The sequence below is a fragment of the Anser brachyrhynchus genome (genome assembly GCF_964034855.1).
Source record: "Anser brachyrhynchus genome assembly, chromosome: 2".
NCBI classification, from domain to species: Eukaryota; Metazoa; Chordata; class Aves; order Anseriformes; family Anatidae; genus Anser; species Anser brachyrhynchus.
In genome coordinates, this window is record NC_137695.1 from 11,680,123 (window position 1) to 11,692,272 (window position 12,150).

A 12,150-nucleotide genomic window follows, 5' to 3' on the forward strand; every position below is an offset into this window, starting at 1 on the left:
AGCTAAAGTTGGCCCTCCGTGAATGCGAACAGTCAATCATACTGACAAAATAACACTAAGGTAGAAGTCATTTGCCATGATAAAAGAGTAATTTTAACTTTTTCCTGACTTTTGAATTAATGGACAATCTTCTCTGATACCCAAATGCAGTAAACTCCAGTGAATTTAATCAGCTATCTTCAGTCAAACAAGTTCTTATGCAATAGGTCATCTCACCTGCTATTACACATAATATCCATACTATTGCCTTGCTACCCCACTTTAATTATAATTGAATGCGATCATGAAAACTCACCGTAAACTTGTCCTCCCTTTTCTTTCGGTAGCCATACGAGTTTTTCCTAAGGGAAAGAAAACAGTTATCAGAACCTCACCTTTACATGAATAGAGAAATTAGTTTGAATCACTATTTCATTCATCTTCAGTTCTTAATAACCTGTCTAGAATGTTTTAGGAAAAGGTTAGCAAACTCATTAAAATAAACGTACAGACTTTATACAAGTCAGCATAACACACTATTTGCAAATAATTCATGAGTTAAAAGTGCATCTCAGTGCCAAATATGTCTAATGCTTAGACAAAACCTTTGAATAGCCAGGGGAAAAGTTGTTTTTTTTTTTTAAGCACAGAAGTTTAATACAGGATCATCTGCAAAAGACTCTAGTTATCTTCCAATTCTGTAAGCAACTCAAAATTATTTAATTGGAGACAAAAGCACAACCATCATTAAAGAAAGTACTTTTATAAAGCACTTATTAGAACTGCACTGTATTTCAAAAATTCCAAGATAAACCTGCTAAATTCTCAAATTAAAATTGTTGCCATCACTTTTCAGCCTCCCCCCCTCAAACTGCACAACAATAGGTTTTCTTAGTTGCACATAATCCTTCTTCTTCCCTCCATACAAAGCCATCATCTTGGACATTGTAAACATCTAATATGGCTAAAATTCTGGTCTTTCGACTGAAAGTATTAAGAATAAGCTCTGCTGGTACAGATTCAGGTGCACGATCTACATTGTGACAATGGAATGGCAGAACTGCTTCATTAAAGCCAAACATGCAAAAAACTTTCCTACAACACCTGAAGAAAGCATAGAGGATTAGATCTATGTAAATTGTTCATCAGGTGCCTTTAATGGCTTTCATTTGGTAGGAAAGTATGCAATTCCACTTTGCATTTTATTTCTCTATTTAGGACTTCCTCTGAAGTACTTTCCAAGATTTTAGGTATGAGGAGAGAGTCTCAGATTAAAACAGTAATGAGAACAGTACCGATAGCATTCCTCTTTTAGTAAAAGCAGCAGCACCAATATCATGTTCTTCAGCAGACACCTACAGAAGCACACTCACCTTCCTCTACCTAATCCAGGAGACGAGTCCACGCTGGTCTGTTCCATTCGTCCAGTTCCTACTTCCCTCTTGGTGTAACTCGTAGTAGCATTCTGCATCCGTGTCCTGTTTTGTCCCGGCTGCCGCGTCTGTGGACTCCTGACGCCATTGATTAAACGATCAGCAGAAAAGTTGAATATTGTAGGACTGTCTAGAAGCCCAGGTCCCCTTTCTGCACTGGGTATTGTATGTCGTATATGGGACTTGCTAGGATTCCTACAAATTCAAAAGTCATTTCAACATACGTACTATGATAGATCTTCTGAGGCCTAAGTCTATACACAGAATTCAGAAGAAGCAAAATCTTTGGTCCTCTATCGAGCATTTCATTTACATGTTAAAATATTCATTTGAACAGGCCATGTGAACTATCAAGTTAACCTTTCCATTGTATTTTCAACTCTGGCTTAACTAAAAACTACTTGAAACTGAAAATGCTAGATCAATAATACTGCTGGTCACTTGCCATCGTTCAGAATATTTTATCTGAACGTATTAAATCATGGAACAGAGAAGTTCTCAGCTTTCAGACAGTCCATTTGCAATTAGAAGCAGCATGTTGACTAACAATAGCAACACCATCTGGCCTTTGCTGTCACTTAACCTTGCACCAAGTTCAGTTTCACAAGTATTTTCAAGTTAGGTGGTGTTTCTAAGATAAGTAGATTAAAACCCCATATACCGGGTAATACAGTCGTGTATATATGGCTAAAAGATAAGTTGAACTTGCCTGTTCCTGGGAGGGTATTGTCTGAGTGTAGTCAGTGGTGAAGCAGCAGGCTTGAAGGTTGGAGATGTGAACCCATTGATAAATCCAGTATTTGGAAATGGTGTTACCTAAAAAAAAAAAATATATATATATATATTGCATGCTCATAATTACAAGCAAACTGTATACTATTTTCTCTTAGCCTTGTATTTTATATCCTTCTATACAGGTCAGTACTTAAAAGAATGTCTCAAACAGCAGTAGAGCATTTGCCCAGTACCTTGTAACTATCTCACAAAATGCTTTTTTTGTTTGTTTGTTTTGTTTTTGTGGTGTTTTTTTTTGAGAACACAGCCACTATATACATATATTCAAGCTCTGACTTGTTAAAAGTATTGAGAAATATTGAGCCAAAATTCTCAACTGTAAGCACTCCTCCTCTTACTTCAGACCACACTATGAAGCATCTCTAACCCCGAAGCCATACATTGTTAGTCTCTAATGTACACAACATGTAAATGTTTCTTATTTATATGCAAATCACTCCTTAAAATAAACCTTCTCGATTAGTTCCTCATTCTAGTTAGTTATCTTCCACATGACACCTACATAAAGCCAAGAGAGCTAATGAATGTTAAACGGATCTGATTCTTTTTGCATCTTACTAACTTAAACTACACGTTACTCACTGTCTCATTCCCAAAAGAAAATGCATTAGCAAAAGATTTTACGGGGGTGGGTGCATATCAACATCTGATATTAACAAGATACCTCAATTTGAAGCACATTCATATTAGCTTCCCCAACATCACTAGTGTACTATTTTTTTTAAGGGTATGAATGAGTTTCATTTAGGAAGTATTATTAGTGATAGCAAATGCTTGCTTATCGTCTTCTCTCCCTGGAAATAACTCAAATGCAGAAGAATAAGACTATTTTCAATTAACATTTATATCATACTCAGGAATAAACTTCCACATAGCACTCTTTCTGTACATAATTAAATGATGAAAAAGACTGCATCTTCCAAAAACAGCTGGGATTAACAGTTTCCTATAAATGGATCTGTAAACTTGTCTAAAAAAGCTTGTCTTTGTTCTTGTGAAACTTAGAGCAAATCACTAATCAATGAAAACACCAAAGCTGTCATCCCAAACTACTGTTTGCCTAACCTACTGAATGTTAGCAAATGCTACCTCTGACTCCGAAACCAGACCCTTAAGTTTAATGAAGGAACAGTTTCATCAAAACACTGCTTTGAAGTGCTTTGTGCTTTGATATTTATAACTTGAACACTGTAAATTCAACCAAAGCTAGCAAACAGCTACTGAACCTGAATAATGAAAAAACACTGAATGCAGAAAAGGAAAATCCATTTAATTCATTGCTTAAATGGACACTAGCAATATTCACCTCTTTTTTCTTTAGAGGGATGATCCTTTTAGAGATAAAAACATATTTCCACTTTGCAATAATGACAAATGCCTTAATTTGCTTTCTGCACAGAATTAATTTGATTCCTCAAAAGTACACCTATTTTTACAAATAGTAAAAGACAGATCTTTTTTCAAATACTATTATGTACTTGATGAAGAAGTAGGTAATCTTAAAATTTGGAGGTCATGCTGCCATACTCTAGTTTCAGAATTAAAGCTTTAAGCCCACATTATTGTGTGTATTTCATCACAAGCTAGAGATGAGAAAGAACAGTTAGCATTTATGCTGAAGCAGAAGACGAGAGAAACTTCTGGCATATGTGCACACCAGTCTCTACACGCAAACTGCAATCTTGTCTCATGAAAATTATTGCAGTATCATTGTTCTTCTTGGTCCCTGTTCTCCTCACAAATGATTTCTATTCAAATATAGCTTCTTCTATTGTGTGAAACCACCACGAAGGTTCAATAAACATCATACTACATTCATGTACACAAACTGCAGCCAAATGCTGTAAAGAAGTGCAGCCAACCAATGGCAATATGCCTCAACACAGTGGGAGGCAATGCTCTGCCAGTTAATTTTCCTATTTTTACTAAGAAAGGTATGAGAACTTTTAACGCTGACCAACTTTTAAAGTCTTCCCGCAAAAGCCAGGACTAGTAAGCTTTCAGGAGTACGAAGTTCCACGATAACTTAAGGCAGATGCACACTACGTTGTGCTTGAACCTGTGGCCAATCAATCTACACGTACATCGGTGCTACCAAACGACTCCACTATTCCACAGCAAGACTTGTGCAATAGCTGGGTTTCATTTTTCTAGAGTAAGAACCACATTCGTTTTAGCTGCTGCTTAATAACATGTCTGCCTCTTAGAATAACATTGTTCACTATGCTCGTTACCTTGTCTCCTCCACATTCTTCATCCCCCTTAAAAAACCTTCCCCTGCAAGGGCTCTGGCTGCCTTCCCTATGTGTGAAGTGTTTAGCACACCAACTTTTTAATTAGCTTGCTGTTTGGTACACAGGAAGTTTGCTCAAGTTTGTTCAAGGACACTTTCATCCTCTGCCAAAAAAAACTAAAAAGCTTCTGATTTTGAAGCATTACTACCCTAGTTTTTCAGCGGCGAGCAAAGAGGCATTTATAGAGGGGACAAAGCGGCTCCAACAGAGGACAACATTAGTCCCCGACTCATTAACAGAAAACTATATTCATATTAATTTCCATAGGATGACAATGGAAGACTAAAATGAGCCAAGAATGTCATAGTGGAGGAAAAGATGGAACACTCACTGCAGGATCCATGTCCCAATACAGTATAAAAGGACTTACTGCTACCACTCTAGCTCTAAGGCTTACCCTTTTTTTTTTAAAATTATTTTTCAAATTCTTTTAAAAAACTTTTAAAATGCTTAACAGAACTAATTCTATTTTTTATTGCCAAAAAGATGCACAGAAAATATTTTATCCTGTTTGGCATGTTCTTAAGGGAATTTAGCAGGTTAAGCTAGAACTTCCCTGCTGGAAGACCAAGACACTAAATCATCCTCATTTATGTGATATGGTAACATTAAAGTTATTCAGTACAGATTTTTTTCTGGTATTCATGTACATATTCTGAAGATCTAGTTTCTCAGAAGATTTTTGACCTTTACTGAAAGAAGTCTTTACTTGGCCATTATCAAAAGAAAACTTGCTTATATCTGGAAAGAACTACTGCCTCAAAACCTGAAAGGTTAAGAAGAGAATCTTGCTCCAGTTTAAGAACAGATGCTATTCTCAATCTTGTACATCGTGGAGAATTTTGAAGAACTGTTTTTCAAGAAGAATCAGCATCTTAAAACTACCCTTTTTAGGATACGTATCCTTCCTGTACCTCAACATCAAGACTCCCTACCAAAAATACCAACTTTGAGCAGAATTAACTGCTTCTTAAGCAAGAGACTTACCAAAGCAGGGTCAAGGTAGCTGTGTGTGGTTGACCAGGTCTGTGGGGCGATTAAGCTGTACAACGGAAACTGCTGTTGGGGGCTGTATACTGGAGGTAAGTAAAAGGATGTTGTGTAACGCTGCTGCGTGTAGAGGTTCATATCCAGAGGTCTATATCCATTCTTTGGCAAAAATGTATTTATAGCTATTGCCTTTGCTTTTATCCTTGCCTGCAAAGGAGATTAGATTATTTATTACAGCAGCCTTTCAAATGTAATCAGGATGGTTCAAACTAGCAGATCTCAAACTGGACACTTGTCAGTCATTGCTCTCTCCTTCAAGGAAGGCAGGAACTGCTGAATGCTTCCCTGCCGGCCTGATGCTGGGTTGGACATACTGCTGCCAGAAAGGAGGAAAAGGAGAAGTATAACAGCATCTGCTACATTTCAAAACCAATCTTCAGGTCAAATGGCTGCTGAGATTGGACCACCTTAATATATATCAGAAAACACAAGTGGGCCCCCACAATAAAACAGAACATATGCACACACACACACAAAAATAAAACTGAAAGCTCTACTTACCTTAATGGGTTTTCCTTGGAAAGTTTTCACTTCTTCTCTAAGGTATCTGTAAGCCTTTAAAAAGTCATTGTAAAATTTGTCAAATATAGTTTAAACAAAGGCAAGTTAAGTTTTGACAGGCTAAGCCTAACAATAATTCTTGAAGTGTCCGTTAATGTTAGACTAAAGAAAACCCTCATATTTAATCTGCATTTGGCCAGATTTAAGTTATCACTGCAGAAGTGCTTCAGTAGCATTAAAACAAGATTTTAAGTCTTACAAATGAAGTGTTTCAATGCGTCATTTAAAATATCAATGCTCTTAGTACATAGTATTATAGCTTTGGCCAGGAAGCCAGGATATGCAAACAAGATAAAACTTAAAGGATTATGTTTAATAGTACTGATAACTGAGTATCAGCTAATGGGAAGCACTGCTGATTTTTAAAGGATTTTTTTCTTCTTAAGTTCTTACACATTTGTATTATGGCTTATAACACCTCTTCCAGGAGGGCCCGTGGCAGGGGGGTTGGAGTTTGATGATCTTTAAGGTCCCTTCCGACCTAAGCCATTCTATGATTCTATAACCCAGTCAATCCTCCCTCATTTCATCCTTGTTTCCTGTTTTAATTTCAAATGCTTCAAAAAATAAAGTGTTACCTGCTGTGCATCGGCTTCTGATTCAAACGTGATGAACCAGTTGTCATTATAGGCAAACTCACAGTTGATAAACTTAGGCAAATTATCTCCTTTGAAAAGTGCTTCAACCTCCTAAGGAGAGCAGTTTTGACAAGAAGGAAAAGGAAAGTGTGGGAGAGAAGAAGTGGACAGACAAAAGAAAACATCAATTTGAAACAGGATTCAAAAATTCCTGGTAAGAAAAATTAAAAGCACTTTTCAGCTTATAGAACAGGAACTGAGAACTTCAGAACACCTGCTCTAAGTGTTCTCTCTCCAAGCTCCCTGGTAGTTTGAAGAAATAGAGGGAAGCACTGTCTAGGCCATATCAAAGCAGCTCCTGCTTGCTCCCTTGAGCTAGGGGAGATAAGCTATTTAGGCCACAGAGAGACAAGTAAATTTGGCATCAAGTGCAGAATTCTTCTGAAAAGCTGTTGCACCTTATCACTCCTGCATAAAACCACTTCTTCCTCCCTCCTTTTGTGAGGCACCAGTGTCCACGAGAGATGAGGAAGCTGATCCAGAACAATGTCTGCATGTCCCTTGTTCCCAGATCCATGGAGCCACACAAACTTGTCCATACTGCATGGGATAGGAGATCCCTGACCTTTTGGCAGAAATTTGGAGATACACTTTGACTCAAGTGGCTACAGATTAATACATTCGAGAGCAGGGTTTATGTTACATGAAAAACAATGAACTGATTTTTATATAAAAACACCTTGGACTTTTATTATTTTGCATACTATTCAATTTTGTCACTGAATGGAGTCAACCAGCATCAAAAAGCAATGCAGCTTGGGGGGGCCTTACAGTAGGTCAGAACATTGCTGCTTAAATAAAGCCTGACCATGCTCAGCCAGAAAATGTATCCTGTTAAGCCTGGCTGGTTAAGTCTAGATTTTCCAGTCCCACAAGTTTAAACACAATGTATAAAAACATTTCACTTCAGACTTCTCAGAACTTTGTTTTTGTTTTTAAGCATTTAAGAGAGACCACCCAGTGCTAATATATCCAACCTGACAAACTGATGACAGTAAGAAAAACAATATATTATATTAAAAGCCAGGCAGTCTTTGAAAGGCTACATTTCATTTAGAAAGTTAAAAGCAGCTGATATTTTTAAGCAGTGTACATAACACATCTAACTTCTTCCCTCTGATTCCTTTGAGCATTTTCTTTTGTGCTCCAGTCTCTCTAGGCCACTTATTTCTTTACTCTAAGTTCTTAATCTAACAGTACTACTTGCACATTCAAAAAAATCAAGCTCACCACTCTTATACCCATTCCACAAGCTAGCAAGATCCTTTGCGACTCGTTGACACCTTTACCTTCAGCATTGTGGGAATGTTTGCAGAGCTTTATGAACTTTACCCTGAAAAGGTGCAGCAATGCCATTTTCCATCCCAAGATTTATCTTCTCTCATCTTTGTTTGCTATTTATCCAAATAGCTAAGAGCTAAGTGTGTATGGATACGCCAGAGTCCAAGAAAATTATGGTATCTCTACTGAACACACAGCATCATCAGTTATTCAGCCCTCTTTAGAGTTACAGATTTTACTGCAGTCTTTGAGTGATATGCTTCTATCAAATATATTTATTATCCAAACAAAAACTATAAGTTAAGGCTTAGAAATGCAGACAGTAATGAGAAACATAGTAAGAAATATGATGCTCTTATTAAAACCTGGGGAAAAAAAATCTAACTTCCAAATATTAAGTAAGAAACGTTCCTCCTACTAAACAATTACTTACTTCAATGGGGGTAGATTCAGGTACTTCACGTAAAATCACAATACAGCGATTCTGATTTGGCCTAACTTTTTCTCCCTTCTCATCCACTTGAACTAAAGGCAACGCTAAGAGAGGAAAAAAAAATGTATTTTAGCTGTCAGCAATCATAATAGCTTTGCACACCAGAAGATGCTGTGGACACATTTTTACAACAAAATTGTGTGTGTTAAACTTTAAATATTTCAAAATATTAAGAAATAATAGAAGACTGCTGATAATTTCAAACACTTGAAACTGAACAGACGTGTACCTTGAACTCTCCACTCTTTTCCTACGCTTCCAGACCAGGAAACCTCAGGTCATTAGTTATACCTTTTAAGTTGCACATTGAGTCTTGTCCTTCCTTAATTCTTACTTTAGGGGTAACGTCCAGTAGCCTTTTCTGAGAACCTAAACTCACATTACTCTCATTTACATAGATCATTACTCAATACCTCAAATGTGAAGTAGCTTTTACAGGGCTACTGTTCCAAAAACATGATGGTCTAAACTGGAAGATGCCTGCTCTTTAAGCTTTACAGTAAAAAGGATGACAATTTACTGCAATACTTGACAAGCAAAATGATAAGTTACTGAAAATCCTGATTAATAGTCCTACAGCAGTTACCAAAATGCATTCAAGCGTTGAGCTGTTTTTACTTACATCTCAGCACTTCAACAATCAAATCCATATCAGTACTGAGTTTCTTGACATGATCAAGGTTTGCTACTGTCATTATTGGCACATACTGATCACTGTCCATCTGTGATATAAGGTACATGTCACTGGCAAGATTTTCTCTGTTGGGAGAGAAAAAAATGGGGACATGGGACATGTCATAGACGTAGCTTTTTGTGATCTTTAATAAACTTGAGACAAAAACTGGGTAGAAGACACATTCCTGCAGTAAGCTGTATTTTCAGTGTTTTCAGTTCCCCAGCCCATTCAACTTACCATGTTCAGCTGTTTCACCTCCCAGAAACCATGAAAATGACTTTTTTTTTTCCTTCATGCAACAGTATTGGCATCTTCCTGTTAAGGCAGCACATTACCCCCACAAACATGTAATACTGATAAGCATTTATTACTTCAAGTGACCACTGATTGCAACAGGCGATGCAGGAACATATGGATTAGGAGTTTTTCTAGGTTACTAAAGCAGGTGTTTAGCATTTTTTTAAACTAGAAACAAGCACTGAGAACAAACGGCTTTGATAAGCTTGTATCGGTCTATACTGGAATGTGTACGTTTCAAAGCCCTTAATTTTTTTAAACTGATCATTAAAAGATAAAGGAATCTACAGATGCACGTACAAAAACCCTAGTCTGTTTCAAGCCAAATTTTAAAAGATTAGTTTACTCAAAGCTTATCACATGGGTTAAGCTACCCAGTTTTAATTTGCAAGAGAAACCCAGTAACAATACAAGCTGTTACACATCAGGTATATTCCAACAACTCTTACTTCAAAGCAATGTATCTACTAGCTTAAGTTTTACCCTCAGAAGTTTCACATGAGCTTTAGGAGGTACATCAAATATGATACTCTATCATACTAAAAGGACCATCAATACGACTTTTGTGCTACCTTCCCCAAATTTTCATCCTTTCCAATCAGTTTTAAGTGGTAGTTGTGAAATATATTAACATACATGCCAAACTTGGTATGAGATCTTGTTGGTAATTCACCAATTTGCTACATGTAGGTATATACATACCTAGATAAGCAGAATTCCAGTGTTTTTTTCAGTAATTCTCGTAGATCTTCCTGCCCCTCTGGCTGCAACTGTTCGTTTCCACCTAGAATTAAAAAAAAGGTTAAAATTTAGTTCTGCTATATTATTAAACGACAGATATTTTAATCAAGTCATCATATTTACTACTGGCTGTCTATCTAGTAAACAATTTTCAAGTTCAGTAAACATTTGAGTATTATAGTTCACTACCCAATAAAACTGCAAAGGGAACACTATATTTAAGACAAAAGAAAACCATATACACAGAGATTTGAAACAGCTTTAGACGAACAGCTACAAACACATCACAGTAAATACTGAACTGATGTAGCTCGTATACGTACCTTCCAGCCTCAGGAACCTAGCCAATTTCTAGCTGACTAAACCCAAGAACACAGTAAGAACGCAATGCAAGAGGCATATCCATTCTTTCTTCTGTTCTTGCTCTAAATTCTTGATATACTAATTCAGAAAAGGTTTTTAAAATGTAGTTATGGAATATCAACAGGTGTGATCAATTAACAACAGAAATGTAATCATTAACCACCTCTCGGCAAAGGAAAAGAGGTTTTTTTCTTCCAAATTATTGCAAAGGCTTCCAAATTATTGCATGGAAAACAATTTTTTGTTCATTTTAGTTTGGATCCAGTATGCTATAGTCAGTCAAGTGAAAGCTAAAAGTGTCAGTTGGAGAACTGTTTAAAGATCAGAACTTTTATAAATTTCTAAAAGCCACATTAAAGTGTTCAGTAACATGTTACACTATCAGGAATAGCGTAACCAGCAGGACCAGGGAGGTGATCATCCCCCTGTACTCTGCTCTGGTGAGGCCGCACCTCGAGTGCTGTGTTCAGCTTTGGGCCCCTCGCTACAAGAAGGACATCGAGGCCCTGGAGCGTGTCCAGAGAAGGGCTACGAAGCTGGTGAAGGGCCTGGGACACAAGTCCTGTGAGGAGCGGCTGAGGGAACTGGGGGTGTTTAGGCTGGGTAAGAGGCGGCTCAGGGCAGACCTTAATGCTCTCTACAACTGCCTGAAAGGAAGCTGTGGGGAGCTGGGGGTCGGCCTCTTCTCACAGGTAACTAGTGATAGGACTAGAGGGAATGGCCTCAAGTTCCACCAGGGGGGTTCAGGTTGGAAATGAGGAGACATTTCTTCTCAGAAAGAGCAGTCAGGCACTGGGTTGCCCAGGGAGGTGGTGGAGTCACTGTCCCTTGGGGAGTTCGAGGAAAGGTTGGACGTGGTGCTTAGGGACACGGTTTAGTGGGTGACACTGGCAGTAGGGTGATGATTGAACCGGATGATCTTGGAGGTCTTTTCCAACCTTAATGATTCTGTGATTCTAAATGTAAGTTAGCTAAAGCTATTGCACACAAACTATTACCCTCTATACCCTTCCCTTCTTCAGTAACCTTCATCTTTTTTTCAGCTCTCCTTAACCTTTCTTCTTCCTAATGCAACTTTTAAAATTCCTGCCAGTATTGTCCTTCCCATGTTCTATTTCGAGGCAGATAATGCCAACATCTGAAAAATATATATGTTGCATACTAACCAGTATTCCCTTTCCCCCATCTCCTCTTTCTTGCTTGGACAAAACCTAGCAAACATTATTTGATAAGATCAAAATTACATGCATTTTTAAATATAATAATGAAGAACAGACAATAGTTGGAACCACTTATATGACTATTGACTATTTATCAAATAGAATAGATGCAACCTGCTGTTCAGCTGCTTTATAACACTATTCAACTCTTGTAAGAAATTAACTGCTTTGGACAAGTAAAGCATATGCTGATTAAGTTCTAACATAAGTTGAGGAAAACCGTACCCTTCTAGAGTGCTAGGCACCGTTAATGTAATTTCTATTTGCCAGTTATTATTTATTATTCCACAATAGCACCTTTAAGTAGAAGTGTCAAAAGAACTTTGTTT

At 37.4% G+C, this 12,150-nt stretch overlaps 1 protein-coding gene across 4 annotated transcripts in view; it reads right to left on the reverse strand.

Annotated features, from left to right (window-relative positions):
* The window catches only part of LARP4B (La ribonucleoprotein 4B), a 57,504-nt gene that overhangs the window by 11,699 nt on the left and 33,655 nt on the right, over positions 1 to 12,150 (reverse strand). For 3 of the 4 annotated variants that reach the window (XM_080580901.1, XM_080580904.1, XM_080580903.1), the window contains 9 exons: positions 10,200 to 10,281; positions 9,147 to 9,283; positions 8,465 to 8,568; positions 6,691 to 6,801; positions 6,053 to 6,106; positions 5,489 to 5,698; positions 2,122 to 2,228; positions 1,353 to 1,607; positions 296 to 341 (listed from right to left, as the gene is read on the reverse strand). In XM_080580901.1, coding sequence (XP_080437027.1) covers positions 296 to 341; positions 1,353 to 1,607; positions 2,122 to 2,228; positions 5,489 to 5,698; positions 6,053 to 6,106; positions 6,691 to 6,801; positions 8,465 to 8,568; positions 9,147 to 9,283; positions 10,200 to 10,281 — 1,106 coding nt within the window. The remainder of the gene's footprint in view (positions 1 to 295; positions 342 to 1,352; positions 1,608 to 2,121; positions 2,229 to 5,488; positions 5,699 to 6,052; positions 6,107 to 6,690; positions 6,802 to 8,464; positions 8,569 to 9,146; positions 9,284 to 10,199; positions 10,282 to 12,150) is intronic. The other variant, XM_080580902.1, reaches the window with a different exon arrangement.